This window comes from Notolabrus celidotus, chromosome 15 (assembly GCF_009762535.1).
Source record: "Notolabrus celidotus isolate fNotCel1 chromosome 15, fNotCel1.pri, whole genome shotgun sequence".
NCBI lineage: Eukaryota > Metazoa > Chordata > Actinopteri > Labriformes > Labridae > Notolabrus > Notolabrus celidotus.
In genome coordinates, this window is record NC_048286.1 from 7,816,776 (window position 1) to 7,840,933 (window position 24,158).

Here is a 24,158-nt window from a genome sequence, read left to right on the forward strand (position 1 = left end):
ATAGACACATTTCCAGCGTTGTTAAAATGTTGTATGCAGGTATAATTTTATGTCTATATTATGGATTTCACAAGAACTTGTTTTGATTGTGCAACAAGGATTTGAGGAAGGCAATTAATAGCCTAGATATCCTGCTTCATACTGTAGTAAACTTTTACCCAAATGGTTCCTTGTGATATTTTTTCCCCTCTTATTACTTAGGGGATTCTTCCCTTCCACTCCTCTGCAGAGCACTGATTTATGTAATGTAGTTGGAATGAAAAGTGCTGCGCAGGGGGTGGAAATCTGGCTTTCTGGAAGTCAAACAGATGAGGAGGCTTGTTTTAATCATTAGTCTCATGGTATCTCTGGCACGGAGCCTGAGCCGGGGAATCATGGTTTATATTCGCAGGACTCGGCCTGTACTCCCTTTGCACAGAGGTGTGTACAGAAAGTGCTGAATCACATCTTACTCTGTCATTTACCTCATTGAATCTAATATATGTGGGTAATAAAAAGATTTGCACTGTTTTGTAAAGCACAAAATTGCATCAATGTGCCCTCAGGAGTTCGATCAGATGTTGATCAATACCAGTGAGTCAGCAATTATTTCACCAGATGCTCAGATTGTTTGCTCAAGTGCTCAGATGGACAAAAACGAGCCAAGCTGTGTTTTGCATCAGAAACATTTGTTTGGCCTGGCAGGGTATGTTCGCATTGAATTTGCACCAGAGGAAGAAAATAACAAAAGCATGTCAGATTTTGTGGTTGTATAAAAATGTAAACAATGGTTTCAAAATATTTGACTACAAGTGAAAGTTTGAACCCCAAAAACAGTTTACAGATCACTTGTCTTTCACTCAGGGGTTAAATAAGTTTACAAGAGTGTGTTTACATCATTTTAAAATAAAAACTGAGGGTGAGATGAGGGTGTGTTTCATACTGAATAAGCCCCATTGTTACTCACAACTCTTCAGCCCAGCGTGACAGTTTACTCTTGACCTTCGAAATCATCATCAACCTTTGCTCAAGATTTTGTGTTGATGCCAAATCCCCCAAACAATCAATCAAAAGCTGTTGCAGAACAGTCATTAGAGTCATGTTTTACAACCCCTGCATGTGCAGTGTCGGACATTAGATGACATTACATAATTTACAACACAGTCTGTCGAAAAAAACAAAGTTAAGAAGTAAGAAGTGGATCATGGCGAACCGTAGAAAGCAATCCACCCATGAGCTTCAACAGAAAAGATCATGACACAGCAAAGTGCAACACACGTGGCAGGGACATTTCATGTGAGGGAGAAAGCACGTCCAATGTGACGGAGCATTTACTTCAGCACTGCGTGAATTTGAGAGAATGCACTGTGTTCGAAAGTGCTGCGCCTCGTCACACTCAGGTGCAAAACACAGCTGAGCTCACATTTACATTTCTATTGAGGTAATCAAATCATGTCCATAAATATTTTAAATATATTTTTGTTAGATAAAAGTTCAGAGGCCCCCCCCCCCCCCGTTCCTACACAGAGTCCCAGTAGTGTGAAGTTTGTGATTTTTCTTGTTGATCTTTCCTTTAAAGAAAGAGGAATTATTCTTTTTTACAAATGCATGAAAAAAAACCTTGTCCATTCACTTTTTGAGAGGCTAAATGTCCTAACAATGAAGGCAGGCTAATTTCTGTTCTCTGTATATTCAGCATGATTTTACTCTCCAAATACAATGGGAATGGAATCAAGAATTAATAAGAACCAGAATGGACAAGCGGAACCAGAATCAGAATCAGAATCAAGACTGAGTCTTATCCTGTCTTTGGTCTCTGTTCATAATTTGACATAGAGCGGTCTAGACCTCCTATGTTTGTAAAAGCGTCTTGAGATAACGTTTGTTGTGATTTGGCGCAATACAAATAAAGATTGATTGATTGAATCAATACAGTTGAAATGGTACCTAACCCTAGTCCTGCTTGCTTTTGCTCTGCATGCACACCGTTTTCCTACATTCACCAAAGCCTGCTGAAACATGATTGGTCCACACTATTCGTGCCACAAACATACTACCAACGGACCCTCAGGACCCTAAATAGAGATCATAGTTGTGAAAAGTGAACAAGCTTCTCTTGATTTTTACTTTTGTTCCATTCTCCCCCTCTTCCCTCCAAGTTTCCACGACCCCCCTGGCGTCCCAGGAGGTCAGGACCCCAGCTTTGAAAAAAAAATGACCAAGAAGTCTCTGTTAAGGAAAGGTCATTCTGATTACAGACAGAGCAAAGCTAGCTTACAACTTGTACCCTGTTTTTTCAGATTGAGAAATCTGCTTTTTTACAAATGCGCAATGTTCTTTGGCAGAGGAAGGCAAGCTCACAGATATGTTCTGAGCTAAAGTAAGTAAAAGACCTCTGGATCAAGCTTGAATAGGCTAATTTATGGATGATTATGAGAGCAGTATCGATATTTCTCCTGGCGGGGAAGCTAACTACGCCACAAAGCAAACATTTTATGATAACACCAGAACCGCAAGAACAAAAAAATTGTTTGTATAAAAAAAAAGTGTATTTGTTTGGAAAATTTGGAGTGTCGCTGGATCACTCTAGATTATACTCTTTCATTACAACCTTTGCATAAAAGCAGCTGATGGAAACACCTGTTAAATAAAAGATGTTCTGTTTTCGAGGGAGATCTGGTGAAGCATTTGTGTAACATTTGGATGGAGACGTATCATTACTGCTGTCCCCTCTTGTGGTCAGAAGAGTTATTTAACCTTGTAGCTTGCTTTCTTTTACCCCTGTAATACTGCTGTTTATATTACGTAGGACAAGATGACCTAATGTTTAATTAAAGGTTCAAAGTCACTGACAAACTCTGATCATATGGGACGTATTAGTGCAAGGCAAAAAAAACTAATTTGCTCTCCTTTACATAAATATTTGTAACCATGTCTTTTTAAAAAAACAGCCCAGAGTCTGAATTTGTCAAATCCGATCTCATGCTAGTTTGAACTGCACTTTCATGACAGTGCTGCCTGTGCTCATAGCCTGCTGATGAAATAGCTCGTCACTTGTTTTTCTCAGCTGCCCGGCCCCCACATACCGTTCACGGACATTAACTGTGATTGCCCTACAAGCAGAGCTCATTTTGGTTTGGTTCAGAACTGTTATTTCTGGCTAGAGGTGCGTACTCTTTTGCAACACCCAAGGGTGACACAGCTGGGTAATACGACCCGTGGCGAGTATCAGAGGTAACTGTTTCAACATTGTTTCTGGTGTGGATTAACTGCAGGCCAGTGTCTTTTTAAATTGTCTCTACTTGGAAAATTATTACAACTCACAGAACTTTTCTTCTTGGTCCAGTAAATAAGTGGGATTATAAAAGCTCCAATTATTAGATGGAGGGTATTATCTGTACATGATGCTTATAAAGTCCAGATTCTTGTTTGGTGTTATTCTCACAGAACTTCAATAGAAAACAAATGTACCAAAGAAGTGTGTTTGTGTATGTAGACTCTTTGATTTTAATCTAATTCAATACTTTATAGATGTAGGCAAACCATCCATCTCCCTTTGTCTACTCTTTGGTGGAGTAAGTATTTGAACTCCTCAATTAAGTCAACTCTACAGCATAAATTCACTACATTAGAGTTTAAGTGCAGCATTTCCAAGTGCATGCATTAAGAACAAATGTTTCTTGTTCTTTGATACATCTAAAACCATGAAGATCTATCTTTTTTTGTCCCCAATATTTGTCATTACTGACTCTATTGGAATCTAGAGGAACCCATCGTTTCTTTAAAGCCCCCTTTAAAGAGGAGTTTTTAGCTGGTTGTCAAGCAGACTGAATTTACTGTTGATGCTTCTTTATGATCTACAAAAGGAAACCAAATCATCAGAGTCAAGACTGAGTGTTTCACTGTAGTGATTTTGATGCTTTAACCACCGAGAGGGTGTAGGTGTCAGACAAGACAGCTCACAGCATCCTGAAGAAACAACCTTTATTCCATTTTTCAAAGCTAAACCTCACAGTGAGTGAAGGTAGTTTGAAGGTGAATAGACTAAAGGATACACTTTATGGCAGAAAAACTACTGAGACACATACAGGACCATATCAACAAAGAAAAAAGACTTTACACTTCATCCACAGGGGGCGCCAACATTGATATAAACTGACAGTTGTACACAGGAGCTTTAAGTTTATATGACATTTGTTGCTTTAACTTCAGGGTGAATAATTAAAAAACAAGATAATGCATTATGGAGCAAAAAGGAAGTTAGCAGGTTAACTGTTTTGCATTAAATGCAGTAGTCACCTGGGATGGAGGATACTTTCTTACAGCTGTTTTAAAAGTGGTTCATGTCAGCTAACAAGCTTATGCTGTCACATTGTAATGTAACCCTAATAGGTTATTTTTAGTGAAATACCCAGATTTCATACGTATAACGAGCTGTGTTAAATACGTTATTCTGATTGGTCAGAACCCCTTGAAGATGGTCCTTAATTCTGAATAGCAAGAGCGATCCAGGGGACAACCTAGAGATAAAGGGATTAGGATTAGATACGTTTGAACTTCTTCGTACTCCTTTTCGCACATGTAAAGTAAAATGTTTCAGTGCTTGATAATGGAACTGATTGATTTTGTTTTTTTTGTTTAACTATTTCTTCTTTTTTACTTGTTTTTACTTGTTTTTTCTATTTTACTTTTAAATGATCGAAATAAAGGCATCAAATCAAATCAAATCAAACCTGATTACACCCTCTGTATCATATCAATCAGGGGAACGAGCCCAGCACATCTAACCATGGCCTGTTGACACTGTGGCAAGAATGTTAGCTTCCCTCTCAGGCTCGTCTTTGAGACGACAGTTAGCAGGGTGAGACAAGACCCCTTTGCTTTCTGTCACAGTCTTGCTCACCCTGTTAAGATTCTAATTTGCATTACCACCGGTTATCCATATTTGATACAAAGTTATATATAAACTTTTTGAGATTAACTCTGCATAATGTTTTGTTACAGTATTTTACCCAGAAGGTGCATGTGACCGTTTTGATGTGCAAAGCACGCTGAATACATAGGATGTTGGACATATCTAGGAGCACTACTTGTTGATGCTCTTCTCCCTCATTAGGTTATAATCATGCATTTCAATAAAAGAGTGATTTACTATGAAGTTAATACACTTTGTGGAGTGCCTAGTAAAGAAGCGAGTCTTTGCAAATTAGTTGTGGGCAGTGGGTATGGCCATACGTAGCATTTGTGAGAACTCCACTTCTGCATAGAAACTGAACGCCATTGTTGCAACCTTTATTCCTGATTTTAGGGAACATTTGCAGTGGTGGTTGCAAGAAGACAACAACTATCCTGATTTAAAGCTACTCCATAACATCAACAGAGTACATTTCTGTCATTGCTTGGACCAGACGCCCCTACTTGGAGCAACTACATACTGCAGTTTTTCTTTTTTCTCCAAAAATATTTAGAAAGAAAACTTTAAAACATTAAGTTAATTCACTGATTATTTGACTGATTGGTCAAGAGGTGCTTAAGTCACATAAATAAACTGATTTATGTATTCCAAGATCACTGTTTTGTACAGTGATTAAAGCCTTGGATTTAAAGCTTTTGACGATTTTACTACATCTTAAATCACTGGCCAAATCTGTGCAGAGGAACAAACTAAAAACACCATTATCTCTAGTATTATTCTCTGCTGTTGATGGAGTCTATTAATAGTAATCCGTTGACTATTTTGACATCGAGCAGTGGAGAAGCAACATCATTGTAAAATGAATTGTTCTTTCACTCCAGGATGTGTCTAAGTGCAGTATTCACTCTTCTTTCTGCCCACGTTTATTTTAATGCTGTGAGAGGCTTCATTATGTTCATCAACTGTAGTAGTTGAAGTGTCTGTCTGCTGTTTGGCACTGAACAGAGAGAAAAGTTGGTTAATCAGAGCTTTGCCTCAGATAAAAAAAAACTTGATATGAGCATGTGGAGTGAACCAAAATGTGGAATTTGTCAGCCTCATAACCAAAACAATGACTGAAAATAGACTCTACAAACCTTAGAGGACAGCTGAGATGGTAATAACTGTTCAACAAACTCATCAAATCAAACTATCAAATAAAAACATGATTGATGAGCTCAGCTTCAAGAAAGAGAGGCATCTCTTCAGGCTGTGACACTCTGACAGCCTCTTGATCCTGATTTATTAGGCCCTGATGTCTTTTGTTCTTTAAACGTGAACATCGTGGAGATGAAGACACACGGCTTTGATAAAAAGAATAACACAATGAAACTAACCAGTTTATTTCCCGTGAGGTCTTCAGTGGGAGGTTGGAGTTGCAGAAGCACAGAAGGAAAAGAAAGGAGAGTGTGATTGAATCAGTGGAACAACAATTATCAGTATTACAGCACACATATTGGTAAATAAACACCGTCACCAAGGGGAACAGTCCTGCAAAATAAGAATAAAATGTATTTCAGAGCATGAAATCACAGCTAGTGGCAACATCCACTGTTTTCGCATGATTCAGTGTTGGGATGTGTGCACCAAAGAGAGGAGCAAACTCAGAGAGGGAGTTGTTACAATAAAGTTTAAATATTATTACTGGGAGCCACCTTAAACTCACACACAAGCATAATAAATATAGCTGTTAAATTAAAGAGATCTGTCAAGATTAATGACGCCTGGCTGAATATGCAAGGCAGAGGTACACATGGCTTTCCTCATTTCATCGGCTCTTAAAGAAAAACAGATTTACATTTCAAAGGTTGAGTACATACAAATACTAAAGTATGGTTGATTCTGATTCCCTGCTCATGGAGAAAGAGATACATGATGAGGAGTAACAATTGGACCAGTTTTGAGTAACTTCATAACTTTTTTCTGACTGTACCATCTGGGCTTATTTCCTTCTTTTTAACTCCAAATATCTATTGGCAGTATGGCTCTAAAATCATCTTTTTTAGAAAGCTATTTTTATCTGCTAAAAATGTTTTGGCAAAAAAAATGTAGGCAGTGTGTATATGCAGAGTCAGTGGGGCCCCTTCCCCCTTTGATACAGCAGTTGTTTTCCCTGTACCAAGATCAAGCAGACATAAAGATGCAAACATTATTAGTAGGTGTGATTTGAAGTTTTCTACATGAGAAAAGGATTTTAAAGAAAAAGTGTGAAAGCTGTCTTATTCTAACTTCAAATCAACACGCAAACTCCAACATCTATTACCCCCAATTGAGTCAAACAATTGTATCCCATACCAATGCACGCACATAGGCATGGGCTCATAAATGCCCTACAGACATTTTTATTCTGCTAAGGGGCAATTCATTCCAAATCCTCAACCTACAAAGTTAACTTTTTAGCATAATGGACGTCATATACACTCTACTTTTGTTGATACCTCTACAGAAATACTGACCTGAGATGTCTTAAGTTGGGGTTTATGCGTTAAGTCAACTAAACGTTTAAATGGTAGCAACACCAAATTTACTGTTCGGTTATTTCTGGAGCGTGCCTGTGTTCCCACATTTCTAGGACATTTTCAAAATTAGGTCTTGTGTTCCTACATTTCCCTTTAATTTAAGCCCTATCCTCCCACAAGATTTTTTGGAAGCCCTTTACAGTAAATGACTAAATGAATGAATTAATGAATGAGTAATTGTATTTCAATCAGCAGTAGCAGAAATCGTCACAATCACAAACTTTACAAGAAAAAAATGAAATAGGCTGATTGAAAAGGGTTTAGGCTGAAGCAGAGCTTATAGATGCCGAACATAGGGCCTACATTTTCAGTGAAAATGTGGGAATAAAGGGATGACCCCATTATTTCCATGTTAGTAGCCCTGATATCCTGGTCATATGTTGTGTCTAAACTGCAGTGCCACTAGCTGAGGTTGTAGCACTGGTTGAAGGCCACTGCTGTAATGCCTTAATGCTGTACAGCTCTACTACCAGGATGTAAACAAGAACAGATGACATAGCATCTCATAGCGTGGTGTGGTTTAGGAGTATCTTGATTAACAGTTGTAGAAAATGGAGATAAAGTTGTATGTAGGCTGTGTCTGGTTAAACTGGCATAGTACCGCTCAACCAGAGCAACCAGTAACCAGAACAGGTATGTGGAGGAGGTCTGATGGCAGGTGGTGCTAGCTCTGCTAATGTTAGCCACAGTCTGTAAACCATTCTGACAATGTTTATCTGCAGACTATGTGACACCGTGTTTAGCTGCCCAGTTTTGCCTGTTTGCTGAGTGTTTTCTTACCTTTAGTCGTTTAGTCAGAACTTGAATTTCTGTTTCAACACATAGGAAATGTGTCGCTTTGGAACATCGAAAATCTTAATACCGGGAACCCATTTTAAGACCATACTGCATCTATGCCTCAATTTTTCATTCCTTTTTTTGAATTTAGTCTATGAAAACAAAAAATAAACACATCACTGATTCTGACAAGGCCCTGAAAACCTGTCCAACAAACTCCAGTATGATGGAGCAGAGCCAGACCATAAGGAAGATTACTGTAGCCCATCCATGCGCTCTCTCAGATTAATGCCACCTAGCAGGAGCTTTACAACCTAACAGCCAGCTTCAAGTTTGTGCAAATCTCCTGCAAGTGTAAACTGCTGAAGAGGACTGCTTGAAATTACTTTTACAAGCGACTTTATGAGCTTATCTTGTCTGACATCTTCAGTGACACGAGCAGATGGTATTAATAGACCTGCAGCTGGTCTGCTCACTGTGGATGTCTCCTACATTGAAGGCAATGAGGCCTCATTAATAAACAAGCTAGCTGTAACTTTTGGCTTCAGACTGAATAAAAAGATGGACGGTTTCTTAAGTGATCCCAAAACATTTAGAGCTCCCTCTACTGACCGGCTGAAATAAAGGTCATAAAACCTGCCTCCTCCATGTTAACAGATGGGACAATTAGTTATTTGATGCTAAAAATTCAGAGTCCCACCATGACTAATAGGTCTGTCGACATTAGCAGAGTGGAGGAGAGTAAATATGACTACAGATACACAAGAGTGATGTGGAACAGTGTGACAAACAGTATCTGCTTAAAACAAACATAGGAAGCTATTACACGATAGATTTACTCACCTGAGAGCGTTCAAACAGGAAATCTAAGAGCGTTTCAGTTGGCTGGAGTTTTAACAACTCCACTCTAAGAGCCAATCCCTATTTCGCAAAAACTGGCTCAGGATGTTCAACATGTGTGAGCACAAATTTTGAGCTTTTTTTGCTTTTATTAAGAGATGATAGGACAGTGGATAGATCAGACAACTGGGAGAGAGAGTGGGGAGAGACATGAGGGACACGGGCCGCATATAAGAATTGAATTCAACTCAGCTTTATTTATGTAGCACCTTTCATACATATACACATGCAGCCCAAAGTGCTTCACAGAATAACGGACAGAAAACAATGGTAAAATTATAAAAGGCATGATTATAAATGAAATACTTAAAGTAAAATTAATAAAATAAGTAATAGGTGAAAGAAAAGTTAAAAATAAGGTAGTGTTAACAAGATCAGATGAATACAAGAAATAAATAGATAAATAAATAGTTAAATAAGATAAATAAATGTTAAAGCAATGATTAAAATAATAATGATTAAAATAATAATACAAATAATAATGCAGTCCAGGGTTAGAAATAAATTACTCCAAATTAAAAGCTAGATTAAAAAGGTAAGTCTTAAGTTTACTTTTAAAAACGACCAGAGAGCTCGCCATTTTAATGAACCCGCGCCGTCTGCTTGAATCTGGCGCCTTCATCAGGAACTGTCATTGACACTGACATTTTTAATCCAACTATCCATGCTGCTGTCGCAGTCAGCTGGCGGCAGCCGCAGACACCAAGTCGCCACTGCAACAATAGCGGCAAAGCAAAATGGCTAACCACACAAATTAGCAACCTGATTCATCCACATTTTTTTGTAGATGACTTGGATACCTTGAAGTTCACCTGAAGCCATTAGTGCTTGTTGTTATTGGATTAAACCAAGTGCACCTTCAAAGAAGGAGGTAAATTAGGGGCTGTCCTATTTTTCTAAGAAGTGAAAATATTGGTTGAACCATTTTTCCAGCCCTGAGTGAAGTTTGCTGCATGAATACAACAAAGTTTCAAATGGTAGATAAATCAAACTTGTGATTCATTGTTGAATTTGTGGGCCCTTGCTGAGTGGCCCTCATTAATACCCTCCTTTCTGAGAGCTGTTCAGAGAGTCACTTCCCGTGAGATCATATGAAGCAGTGCTGCATGAAGAGCTGGAAAGTGTAGCTTGATGTTGCCCAATCTTGTTCCATTGGGGGAAATACCGATGTTTTACCGAACATTAGGCTATAAAAAAATGTTACATATACAACATAATATGTTTAAACAAGGTTTCACAGTCCAGATACCACCCAGATTTTGTTTGCAAAGACATTTTGGAGTCAGTCAGTACCCACCACACCAGACTCAGTCCATTGAGAAGAGTTTTAACAGACGTGTTGTGAAGCCGCTCCTATTTCAAGACGCTGGCAGACCCAGAAGTCCAAGTCAGGTCCATATAGGCGCTGCTGCTGCTGGCCTGTCTGTATCTGCTTCACGGGCTGCGCTCACACTGTCTTGCGGTTTGGGCCGAGTCACTGTCATTTCACTGGAATTTCCTGCCATCTGTGCTCAGTCAAAGTTTCTCACAGATCCACACCTGCTTGTAAACGTTAAGTTCTGCCAGGAGGAGAGGATGGAGGGATAGGTAGGTAAGCAATGATGGGGAGAAAAGGAGAGATTCACAGTCCCATAATAGCTTGAATTTAGAAATAATTACACAAAAACGAAGTTGTTCCTTATGAAATGTAATATACGTTGAAAACCGCACCATAACCAATGTAGAGACAGGACAGTGAGGTGGTTTATTTTAGGAACAGCCTGAGAAAAAGACACATATTTACTTTTCTGGTATGCATGTCTTTAAGTCAGGAGATCTTTCAGTTGATGTTGAAAAACTTAGAGACAGAGTCGTTTTGAACCAACTAATCTTTAGCAAGTCGTATAGAATTTTAAATCCTCTCAAATAAAAATACTCAGAAAACAGTAAAATGTAGCACATCTTATTAAACGCAGCTTTGCAAAGTTGGTGCGCAGAGTGTGGCTAACATTAGCAGAGCTAGCACCACTATTTGCAGGTTAACCTCCACATGCCTGTGCTAGTCAGATTGCCCCCGTCGAGTGCTTATATGCCAGTTTAACCAGACACAGCCTGCATACAACTTTATCTCCATTTACTAGATCAAAATACTGACGACCCACATCATGCTGCAAAATGCCATGTGTCATCTGTGCTTGTTTTCATCCAGTAGAGCGTTATGGCATGATGGCAGTAATCATTAACTATCGCCCCGGCTAGTGGTAGGTGGCTGTGCTACAGCTAAGACACAACATGTGACCAGCAGTTCAGGCCTTTAGCAATAAAATGTAAATACTTGGTTTCACTGATCAGGGATTCTGGTGCCGGCTGGCATGGGTGACAATGTTTTATCGCTAAGTCGGGCACATCTCTAGTTACAACTCTAGTCTCAGTTAAGAAGAAACATTTGCATTTTGGAAAAGGGTCTTTTTATGCCATTTTGCCAACAGTTACATGAGATGATTGATACCTCTCACATGTCACATGCCGATCTTTACAGCAGAACTAAACATGTTTACAGCTTGGTACAAAAGAGAAGTGTAGTCTGGAAGGCTAATTTATGGATTGGCACACACTGTATGGGGTTGAATTTTTTTCTAACGCAGCAATTTTAAAGATATTGAGCTGACTTGATTGACAGGCGGGAACACTGTAGCTGTTGGCTAGGAGGTTCAAAGCCCGCCTCTTTATGTCACAATCGCCTAGCTGCAGCATTATGGCCGCCGCCGATTTGCCTCAAAACAGCGCTACAGAAACAGATGGGTGACGTCACGGATACTACGTCCATATTTTATACAGTCTATGGTCAATACACAGTGACAGCTAACATCTAGCTAGCTTAGCTCAGCATAAAGACAGGAAACAAGATCAAGCTGCTAGCCAGAAAATACACCAGCTAGCACTAAAATGTTCACTAGTCATCACCTTGTATTTTGTGTTGTAGCTTTGGCTCACCATGCTTAGTTCATGCTTCATGCTTTGTGCTGAAAGCCTGGTTTGTTTAATTTATAGTATTGTTTTGAATATGCAAGTGCAACTTAATGTTTGTGTTGTCAGTGTTCTAGCAGTATTATCTTGTACAGTTGTGTGTTGTTTTGTCTGTAGCTTTTTTGGGGGAGTTTGAACCTGACTAAGGAGACTTAATTTTATATCACCTGCAGAAAATGTCTTTCAAAAGCTGTCATTGTTAAAATCCATGTGCTGGATCATTTCCTCTGAAAGTAGCTAAATTATAGCCACTTAGCACTTACATTGAAGAGCGAGCATGAGACTTCATACACTGTACTTTCTGGACACTCACAGTCTGTAGCTGTGATTATAGTTGTGGGGTTAAGGAGTTTTGTCATTGCTATTGAGCTGGTTTAGGCTGTGGATATGAATGTGTTTGCTTTTGATGGATTAGTTTATAACTGGTGTAACACTAACTACTGTGTATGCAGAGCTTGTATGCATGCACAGTGAACTCACAAGTTGACCTGTACTCAAGTTCCTGTATTTAAAAAAATCCTTAGATGTATTTGATTTAATATAACAGCAAAAATGAATGTTTATTAATGAAGCTCTTTTCAAAGTGGAAGTTACAAAGAGCCTCTCAAAGCTAGCATATAAAACGGACAAGTCATAAATCATCTGCTTTAAAAAGAAACAGATACCGACACAGGGTTGGAAAAGAAAAGAACAGAAGAAGAAAAACATTTTTAAAGGAAATAAAAGACAGTTCAAAGAAAATCAAAGCTCAAGACGAATCAGGGACTTGAAGAGCATGGACTCAGTGGGCCGGATTTCCTGGGGCAGATCATTTTGAGGCCTGACTGCAAACACTCTGTCCCCTCTGGTTTTAAGCCGAGTGTTTGCACAGACAAAACGCTTGAAGTTCTCTTTGGACCAGTGTGTGAGCTGCAAAAACTTCAAGAGGAAGGAAAGCCATGCAGAGCTTTTAAAGTAATCAGCACAATCCTGAAACTTTTCTCTTAAACAATCCAGTGTAATGACGATAAAAGTGAGTGATGTGATCACATTTCTGAAGACCAAATCTGACAACGCTCTGTGAACTCTTTTGGCACAGGGATGCAGTCTGGGCTGATTTTAATAGCAGCAGTAAACAGTAGTCACAATACATTTACTGTAGCCATATACATAGCATCATAGATTTTTACCACATTGACCACATGAAGGGCTGCAGTACGACCACCACAGCCAGGCGGAGCGGCAGCTGCACTCACAGTGGCTGCATGCTTCAGCCTGAGTAGAGGATGGGACGACTAAAGCACATAAAGTGTGACATCGTCTGCACTGTCTGTTCATCTTCTGTGGCAAAAAAGGGCCAATAATGAGCAAAATTTCAACTATGACCCCTCTGGAGCTCAAAGGTACATTATATTGAGAGTACATTTTGAAAAATTGCAGCATTTATTACATAGAACATGGTTTATTAGGTATTAAAAGTAGCATTTTTATGGATGTTTTTACTATTGAATGTGATGAGTTTGCAGCTAATTTATTCCACATAATACACTTTGAGTTATCATACTACATTATATATCTTATATGAAAAAAATGTTAAATAAATGAAGTGCAGAAAAAAATACTTTATATCTACCTGAAATGCACCAAAGAAGAAGAAAAAGTTGCAGAAAATTCAATTAAAGTATCCCAAAACTGTCCGTGCTGTTAAAACAAACAGTGAGAGAAACCTCTGCTCTGAGCTCAGATGTGCAGTCCATTACAGCACAGTTTGGAGCTTGAATCGTCTCACCAGAGAGGGAGAGCCCCCGGAGAATCACTGAGTCTAAGATTAACAGTAACACTAGCCTCCGTCTAAGATGACATGCCTAAATTCTGATCCAATAACACGTTCTCATTGTGTGCAACATGAGCCTGTGTTGTTCACCTGCTCCCACTGAGTTTTTTTTTTTTTACATTGACCCAAACTGACTCTCAAAATCCAAACAGTGCCAGAGAATTTTTCTGGCTACAATCGCACAACAAAGTAGCCTGCAGTATCGTGGAACAGGGAATGTTGTACTTTAGGGATACTAATGTTCAAATTTGTCAAAATAAGTGGAGATTTTTAAAATAGCACTGACATTGTGAGAGAGGGAGAACGCTCTGACTGATGCTCTCACATGAACCGTCTCATGATATACACTACCAGTCAAAAGTTTGGAAACACCGTCTCATTCAAGGGTTTGTATTTATTTTAATTATTTTAAAAGCTGTAGATTAATACTGAAGACATCAAAACTATGAAAGAACATATGGGATTATTTAAATAACCAAAAAGTGTTAAACAAAGCAGAATATGTTTTATATTTTAGATTCCCCCTTTTCCTTCATGACAGCTTTGCACACTCTTGGTATTCTCTCAGTCTGCTTCATGAAGTGGTCTCCTGGAATGGTTTCTAATTAACATGAGCCTTGTCAAGAGTTCATTTGTAGAATGACTTGCCTTCTTGATGTGTTTGAGGCCATGAGTTGTGTTGTTCAGAAGTAGGGTTATTACACAATGGATAGCTCTATTTGACTACTGTTGTAATCCAGATTATGGTAAAACCAGATTATTTCATAGTTTTGATGTCTTCAGTATTAATCTACTATGTGGAAAATAATACAAATAAATGAAAACAAATTGAATGAGAAGGTGTGTCCAAACTTTTGACTGGTAGTGTATCTCTTGAGATATATCCTCTCATTTTGTTGATATTTCCATAATAGCATTACTTAAATCTACATTATTTGACTTTGACTATTTGTGCAGGTGACTATGATTTGCATTTTAAATATTTGTGAATGTCCTTGCACACTATTTGAATGCATTTCCGTGGTCCCCTAGTTATTTGAATCTCATATGTTTAAAACAAATGTATATATTCTTATCTTTTATTGTGTCAAGGAGCTTAAGTCTAGAAAATCCAAGCTCCCAAAGCCCCTACAATAACCATTCCCTGCTGCTGCTGCTGCTGTTGGTGCTTTGAGCGGACAAATGTAAATAAACTGAAAGCATGCTAAGAAATGTGGCAGTACATACTGTACCCTGACATGCGAAATGGTCCTTGCTTTAAGCATTTTTTAATCATAACTGATGAACACATATTAACATATTTTTGAAGACAAATTCGTTTTTAACTTAATTTTTTGCAGTCTGTGTAGTTGGTATGAGAGAAAGAAAGTGTTGTTCCCTTCTGATCTTCAGTCTGCATCGTCTGCAGCTTCCAGCGTCAGACCAGCAGCTTCAGGTTTTGCCTCTCCCCTCAGTATAAATAAATGTTTCAGAAGACCCCACCACACAATCCTCTTGTTTAAGTTTCCCAGCTGAAGATGTTTGACAGCTCGAATCGATATTTTTACAGTGGTCGAAAGACAGAACATAAACAGGCTTTCGTGCATATCTGTCATTTCGAAGTACATCATGTTTTAAACTCCTCTGCATGTCCTTCAAAAGTCAGACTTCGAACTCTGAGTATGAACAGAACGTCCAGCTGTTCCTCCCACAGCAGGAAGATGTGTTCTTAATCCAGCAAAGTGTTTGGTCAAAAGAGATATTTATTTGTACTGAAGCATGAAATAACTTTCATGTCTGTTGAGTTTTATGATGACTGCTCTGGTGTTCTTAGTTATAACTTAATCAAATTAGCGCGAAAGAGAAAACCACTGGAGTCAGAAAAACACTCAAAGGCAAGTTTGAAATATGGGTTTATTCCAGCAAGGAAAACCAGAAGATAAAACTCCAAATAAACCTCAAGTCCCTTCCGGAGAAGACTGACAACTTATCATCTGACAGTGACTTATACCGTGGTTAGACGGTAACTGTGTCAAATAAGGCGATCACAGAGCCATCAAGTCTTTCTATGACTTGAGCGACAGACACGACAGACTACACTGTGGTACGAGACAAATCAGATTGCCTGATGTGTTGACATTGGAAAGAAAAGAGGCTGGGCTAGTCGATACCAGGAACAGTTACTCATTTGGTGCTGAATTATGTCTGCTAATTTTCACCAACGTTTCTCTTCTATGGGTCTGTCATGGTAGTCTCTCGAGGACACATCATAAAGGCAGAGATGTTGATGCCAGAGCTTGACAAACCTCTCCTCTGTCTCCTAGTTCCATCTTGCAGCACCAACTTCATCATTCTTCTTTAGTTTTTACGCTCTTAACTAGGTGCATACAGAGCTTTCTGTGCTCTCATTGGTCAAGCTCACTGAGGTGACGAAACAAATCACAGACAGCAGAGAGAAAAATCAAACATGCTAGACTTTCTGTCAAGAGATGGTGAGGCGGGGGTTCAGGATGGGACCTTGTCGTTCAGTATGACACACATGAGATAAAACATTCGATGTTCGGAACCGACGGGTCCTGAAACCCTGCTTGTGCCAGATCTGACTATAACCATGCTTATAAGGTGTCCTCTTATAGGATGCTTATAATTTGTAGCCTGACCTCGGCATAGTACAGCATGACTGCCACTATTTGGGTTGGAGAATCAGATCACACTGTTTGATTACATCTCCAAAAAACAATCATATCTCCAGAAATCTGGTTCGAGAATCAATGAAATACCCTCCACTAGTATGAATTATATCAAGGGGGCTGGACCTTAAAATGCTAAATCAATAAAATAAATCCAGCCTTTTTTGACTAAAACTCTCACTACCTTCCAAACCTGTGGATCTTCTCTCTGTCCTCCCTCACCTACTGAACACAGAAAACTCCCCTTACATCTAGATTTTCTGTCTGTTCTTCAAACTTATATTTCGATGGCTTTCTGGTGGAAAAGTAAAGCACTAAAAAATTTCTAACAGAGTGTTGAGTTACACTGACATCAGTGTTTGGGTCATAACTAACAGAGATCTCCTGTGGGGTAACACCTGATGCAACCCCTCTTTAGAAAACACACAAACTCTCCCTTTAACTGAACTGAAATTAGCAAAAATTGAAATTGTATGTTTGCAATGTTTAGATAAACAGACCCAGGTTTGTTGCCAAGTAAATATTACAACACAATACAAGCTTTGTGATGTTTGTTCGTACAATAAACTCTGACAACAATCCTGGATCCAAGCAAAAACAAATAGTTTCTTTCTATATTTTGTCGACAGACCGATCACTATGTTACAAAGGTGTGGGAGGAAGGTTTTGGGTAGCTATGTGCATGATGTTAAGGGCATTGAGATGTTTCTAAAAAGTATGGAGGTGACGGGAAACAGATGTTGCCAAAAGCTTTAAGAAAGCAGCGTTGTGTATCTTCAAGGTCGCTGCTTATTTTCTTGACTTATTGGTGAAACTGTTTCCAGGGAATATGAACGTGTTGAACCTTTTCCGTCTCTAATCTCTCCTTTTTTAACCTCTGCCTGCACAGTGCTAGACTACAGCAAACTACTCTTTCTGAAGATTTCCAAAGGTGTGAATCCAAACGTGTGACTGTTGGAGAGTGAAGCAGGCAACAGAGAGGAAAAGTAAGTGTTGCTAATTCAATTTCCTCTGGATGAATAAAGGTTAATGACCACAGTGGAGAGTAAATTAGGATTTTCTGGCTCAGTCACAGCTCTTAAAATTGGTTTCACAGGATTAACTTATTTTCGACAGTGGAGGCCCTGAAGCACAAATTATTAAGTGAAGTGTAAACTCTCACCATGCAGCCAACTTTCTCTGTTACTGGGATACAAGTCTCTCATGTCATTTATAAAAACAAAAGCGACACTTGTGAAACTCGTGACGTGATTCACATCTTTTCTTTAATGCACAGCCAGGCACACATTTATGAGATTTTGTTCTCTTGCAAACATATTGTACTAACCTGAAGTATACTGCACCTGAGGGTATTTATACCTCCCAAAAATGTCCCCATGTATTTTAAAATCTAGAAACTGAGATTTAAAGTGCTTATTTTTCTTCCAAAGTCATAAAAGCTCATATGATTTCGATAATAAAAATGTAATAAAAAGAAATCTCTGGATTGCTAAATCAGTTTTTAGATGTACCTGGAGACACTTTATGATATTTCCATATGTCTCTGTAATCCTATTAATGGGAGTGACGTGATAGCAAGTCACTGTGCATCCAATTATGCATGCATACCATAGACTGCACAAAAACCATGCAGTCTATGATAAAAACATAAACGACACAACAGCTCCTCTCAAGTGAAGTCAAAACATTTAGAGCTCAAAAAAATGAGAATACATATGAATCATTTTTTCTTTAGCATGCTTTCTGTCGTAGCTGTAAGTTCTTATCATGCTGATTTAAGTGGAAGTGTACATTCTTTGCAAAGATGATGCTAAGAAATATAGTCATAACACTATGATGGACAGTTCTGTATACAAATGGGGGCTCGAGTTGCATTTTTGGGGGGGAACAGAGAGAAAACGTAACAAATACTAACACTAGAGCCAATGAATCTTTCAATAACCACAAGTCTCCACTTCATGTCAACACAAGAAACTGTTCTGCCATGGACTCTGCCCTCCTGAATTTAAATGTGTGCATTGATTAGTGGAAGGCGTGATGCATCATACTGCTCAACCGGCCGGGATGCTTCTGGTCATATCTTGACCATAGACTGTATAAATAATGGACGTAGTATTTGTGACGTCACCTATCTGTTTCTGAAGCACTGCTCTGAAGCCAATCGTCGCCGGGAGCCATATTGGAAATGCTGAAGTCAACCAAAATGCTGTCGAGCTAATGAGGCAGGCTTTGAGCCTCCTAGCAGGCAGCTACAGTGTTCCCGCCTGTCAATCAAGTCAGCTGTTCCTCTCATTGGAAGACTCGTAATCTTGATATTTTCGGAAACGCAGCGTTATGAAAAAATTAACCCCCGATTGAGAAATGAGCTATCCAGACTACACTCGTTTTTTATACCAGGATGTAAACATGTTTATTTCTGCTGTAAAGATTGTCTTTTTTGAATTAGTGTGTATGTGGTTTCCGGTACTTCCAGAGCCAGCCTCAAGTGGACACTCCAGAAACTGCAGTTTTTAACACTTCTGCATTGGTTTCAATTCTCGCGGCCAGAGGTTGCCACTTGGCCTTGACTCCAAGATACGTCACCAGTGCGATATGTCAGCGCTCATTGAAGCTGTATTTTGTCTTTGCTTTTCCTACAGTAGGAGGAGAAGGAGATGCCTGATCCATATTAATATACAGTCGATGATGCGTGCGAAACCATGTCGTATTAACCCAAACAGAGGAACAAAGGTGCACTGAAGTAAAAAATTTAACGAGAAACTGAGATGGAGTTGTGATGCCTCTTTCTTTTAAAGGAAACAGTTATCAATGCAGGAAAGACATTCAAGTACTTTAATGTAAAATGGATTGAAGGTTTGATCATTAGCAGACCTGTCATCCACCAGATAGACTGCAGGGTATCTTAAATTTTCTGGTATTGAAGTAGAAAACACTGGTGTTGTAATGCCGGACTTTAACACTGATATATGACTAGTTTTTATTGAATTATTGAGATCTGTGGTCTTCTTAAAGCACAGCATAAAAACCCTCATATTCCTCTGTGAATATTGTGAGAGTCTAAAATGTGCCTGTGATGTAGTTCAGTTTCATGATTCAGTTTGAGTCAGTGTCTAACAGCTGATCCTCTCTGACGCCTCTGTAACACTGTCGAGGATTATTCAGGAAGGATGGATTAGAAAGCAAGGTTGTCTGTGTATTCACATCGCTCCTTTCAATAAGGATCCTTTTTCTCATGTTTCAGCTGAACCAAAAAGCACCAAAAAAGTCTGTAACTCAAGAACCGGAGCGCTTATTGTTGAGACAAGTACACATTAGCTTGTCCTGAAACGCCACAGCTGTGTTTAGCTAACCTCAGCAAGTGAGTCTTTAAAAGACACCACATGAGATGCGCCTGCTATTTTATACAGTTTGCATGCTCGGTTGAGGCTTTGTGGGACACTTTTCTTAGTTACACTGTCTGACTCTTCTTTCTGGAAGAGGACCAGGGTGGTTTGTGACAAGACAGTGCTAAAAAACATTCCTATTTGCTGCTGGATTTTAATCTGCTGGTCCTGTTGTGATACTAAAAATAACCAGAGATGCATACTTTATCTGATCATTTCTTCTGTTGTTGTTTATCTAATGTTGTCTCTGCACTAGAGGTCACACAGTGTGGCTTTAAAACTCTAATATTGTGTAATGTTCTCAGAGGAAACAGGTTGTAATTATCATATTTGAAACCAATCTCTTCAGCTACATGAGTATTATTATTTCTGTTGAACTTGTCGACACACAGACACATCGCAACCTCTCTAATTAAGATTCAACCACAGTTCCCATGACTGCTCTGCTACATGACTTTGGTGGGGGGAACTCCAGCGATTTACGGGAAGGATCGTAAAACTGTAACCCAGACTATACCAGGAAACTACGGGCATGAACCTACACTTAGTGACTGCTTCATCAGCTAATACAAGTACAGCAGTGAACTTACTCATCATCTTAGCTGTGCCTCGTAAAACAACCATGCACATTAAACCTATCCTATGACTAATTACACGTGGTGAGGATCCTGTTGTAAATTAGATCATCAATATGTGGCAGAGAGCAAAGGAAGTCAGGTCTGCTCCTATTAAAGCTTAAGGGCTTTTTCACAGTAGAGCTACTGTATGTGTGGTACAGTTGGGTGGACTTACATTAGACCTGCCATTTTCCAGCAACCCTGTCCCACATCACCGGGCTGTCAAAGAGATGTGCTCCATTACTCTTCCTCTGTGAACAGGCATCTGGACCAGGTTCCAGGCGATCTGCTGCCACACAACACCCGGCTGTTTGCTGCAGGGTGGCCATACTGCCTGCAGTAATGTTACAGCAGCTCAAAGGAAACCAAATATACACTCGCCGCAGTGTCACATTCAGAGCTGTGTGATTGAGGCCTGCTGACAACGGGGTTGGATGTGCTGTTTGTTTTGGTTTTCCTTCATCTGGGACTTTCTCTGCTGGTCACCTTGCTCCATTTGTTGTTAATGATTGAGCGCAGAGTTGCCCAAGCTTAGAAATGATGAGGGAAAAACATTCAGACACATTTAAGGTTTTATGTTTCAGCTCGACGAATGGCATGGCAAGTTGTCACAGCAACTGAGTCATACCAGAGCTTTGCAATGTCCCAAAAAGTAACTCCAGAGAGAGTTCAGATGAAATTAGTTCACAACAGAGGAGGGATACACAATGTGGTACAACTGTTCTGGTTCACAGCTTTAAAGGGGAACTCCAACGATCTTACACATTGAGGGCCAGATTCACAGAGCGGTTGAAGTACACACAAAGGGTTAAACACTTACTGAACTGCAAAACAGTAAACATCTCTGTGCATCAGTGCTGTCAGCACATATTATGCATTCATTTGGGGCAAAATTGGTCTCTCTCTATGCAACTGGGTATCATAGCAAAAATCATTTGATTAACAAACAACGTTGCTAACAGCCTAGCACCGTAAGAGTGCAACTTTTACCGTCTGCTGGGAATTGATAACCTTGCAAAGCAGATGGATTGGCCAGATTCCATGTCTGTCATCCAGCGGGTCCATCTTGTATAGCTTCAAGCTGATGCGCTCCTTCTTGTCAGAGAATTGCGTAAGCAAAAAATGACTGCAAGCCTGTAAACAATGAAAGCCTGTGGAGAGATTAGAATGGAAGCAGCTTTAGTGGCAGTTTTATCAGAACTGGTCAACATTTCTTTGTTAAAAGAAGATCAAATGCCTTGAATGTGCAAATGATCTTTACAAGGCAGGAATCATATATTGACATGACAATGGCTGCCTGTCAAGCTCACGTGATGTCATTTAGTCCTCGGCGGTGGTGCACGCCTACTACATCATATGTTTTATTGCTCCGATTGGCGGGTAATGAATGTGACAAATGAAACATTCATCCAATCACTCTCCCAATTTTTACTTTTGAAAGGCTTTGCCCTTCCCAAACACCATTCAAGAGGTTTTGCCCAGATGGATGTGAAATATATCCAAAGCCATGGGATATCTTTGCCCAATGACAGCCTGGATAGGATCCAGCCTCCAGCAGTTCCAAACAGTGTAAGTGGTATACATAATGAAAGGATGGAAGGAATTGGACCTTGAGACAGAGCAGAGATGGGATGAAGTATGTGCAACTCTTGGTGCTATTAGCAGCTGAAAAAGTCTGTTTACAGGTGTTAAGGAGTATATTGTCCATGTAAATAAAGACAATAATAATGCACCTGGTTCAAAGGGGAATGTTATGAAATCTAACTGATTTCCTTGAGTGATGCCACCTGAGTCAGCGTCTGTTGGACAACACATTTGACAGTGAAAATAATCTGGGAGAGAGGATTAGAAAAAATTATCTTACCAGACCTCTGCAGCCTGCGCCTAATCTGAGCTTGAATTAAGCAGATCAAGGTGACTATAGGAAGAAAACAACAAACTCTTTGGCTGATCTGCATTGAATTGTGGGTAATGTAGGCACCACATTATAACAAGGGGGAATAATATGTGAAAGTATATCTGATTGTACAGCATCACTTTTAAACAAAAGAAAAGTTCAAGACAGATGAACAAACTTGTCCTCCTCCTGTCCTCTGACGTTATTCCCGTCAAGAGCCCCGCACTTGTCCCGTGACTCTCAGGCGGTGGCCCGACACCTGTGTTTGGACCCACAGGTGTAAACTTGATAACTGTACTTCAAACTATCTCCACCTTTAATAACTTTTTTTTTATTGGTACATTTGCGCAACTCCTGGATCTTCCTCCTCTGTTGGTAATAAAAGCTGTTGTGTGATATGTTGCACAAAGTGTTTTGTATTATGATTTTTTGTCTTTGTAGATGACTCATGTGGGTTTGGTTTCTGTCTCCCACAGTGCAGGAGTGATGACTGACTGAGTTTGGAACAAATGACAAAAGATTACAAATCCTGAGGATGAAAATAGAAGATGCCAGCTGCTGAAAATCAACTTCATTTGTTACATTAAAGAACAGAAGATGCTGTTATTGCTTTAACTCTTAATGGATTCATAAAGTTGCCCCAAAGTAATACTTACAACAACAATTCTGTTGAAGGGATCTCTTGGTGGTGGTCAGCGAGTGGGGGCCAGGATGTGGCCCCCTGACCTCGGGCCTCCAGACGTCCAGCTGACTCTTCCTGGTTTTGGAAGTGTGTTTGAGGATGCTGAGGACCATCAGGTGCCGCTGTCTTCAGGTGGCCTCTGTCAGTCCTCGATACACTCAGGTGGTCTGGGGGTTTGCTGTCTCCAGAGGACTTCTCTTTCCCTGTCCTCGCTGGGCCGGGACCTCACCTCTCTGCTCAGCTGTAAGACAGCTGGACCCCACATAGAAAAGACCATGGAGGACTTTGCCACCACGGCGCAGAGAGATTCAAAAAACCACAGCCAAAGACTCAGCTGTTACCCCCAGCCGTCCCTCCCTTTGTCCTACATGCTCACCAGCTGTGCCACATCTTCATCATTTGGCTCTCCAACATCCTCTCTGTCCTCTTCCTCTTCTTCCCCTTCTTTATTTTTTTCTTCTTCTTTGCCTCTTTCTGATGCACCCAGAGGGAACAAGACTCCTCATCAACAACAAAAGCTACAGGAGGAGTATCACTCCATCAAACAAGAGCCTGCAGACGACTTCTCACCGTGTAAAAGGGAGCCGTTCCAAATCCCCAACCAGCACGGGGAGCTGTTCCGTGTAAGCCAGCCTCTCCAAGTCCACGACAGCCAGGACGGCACCCCGCTTCATTTCCCCAGGCTCAATGGACCTGCAAGACAGGAACCCACAGTGGACCAACAGGAGCAGTTGTGTCACTGGATCGACTGTTGTGCCACTTACAGCAGCCAGGAGGAGCTGGTGAGGCACATCGAGAAGGTCCACATCGACCAGCGCAAAGGAGAAGAGTTCTCTTGTTTCTGGGCTGGCTGCGTGCGGCGCCACAAACCCTTCAACGCTCGCTACAAGCTACTCATCCACATGAGGGTCCACTCTGGAGAAAAACCCAACAAATGCATGGTAAGTCAGCCTGCTCTCTTG

At 40.0% G+C, this 24,158-nt stretch overlaps 1 protein-coding gene across 2 annotated transcripts in view; it reads left to right on the top strand.

Moving 5' to 3' along the window:
* The window catches only part of LOC117827428 (zinc finger protein GLIS1), a 56,135-nt gene that overhangs the window by 526 nt on the left and 31,451 nt on the right, over positions 1-24,158 (top strand). The window contains exons 2-3 of one of the 2 annotated variants that reach the window (XM_034704039.1): positions 17,507-17,603; positions 22,991-24,137. In XM_034704039.1, the coding sequence (XP_034559930.1) occupies positions 23,226-24,137 (912 nt within the window). In that variant the 5' untranslated portion in view covers positions 17,507-17,603; positions 22,991-23,225. The remainder of the gene's footprint in view (positions 1-17,506; positions 17,604-22,990; positions 24,138-24,158) is intronic. The other variant, XM_034704040.1, reaches the window with a different exon arrangement.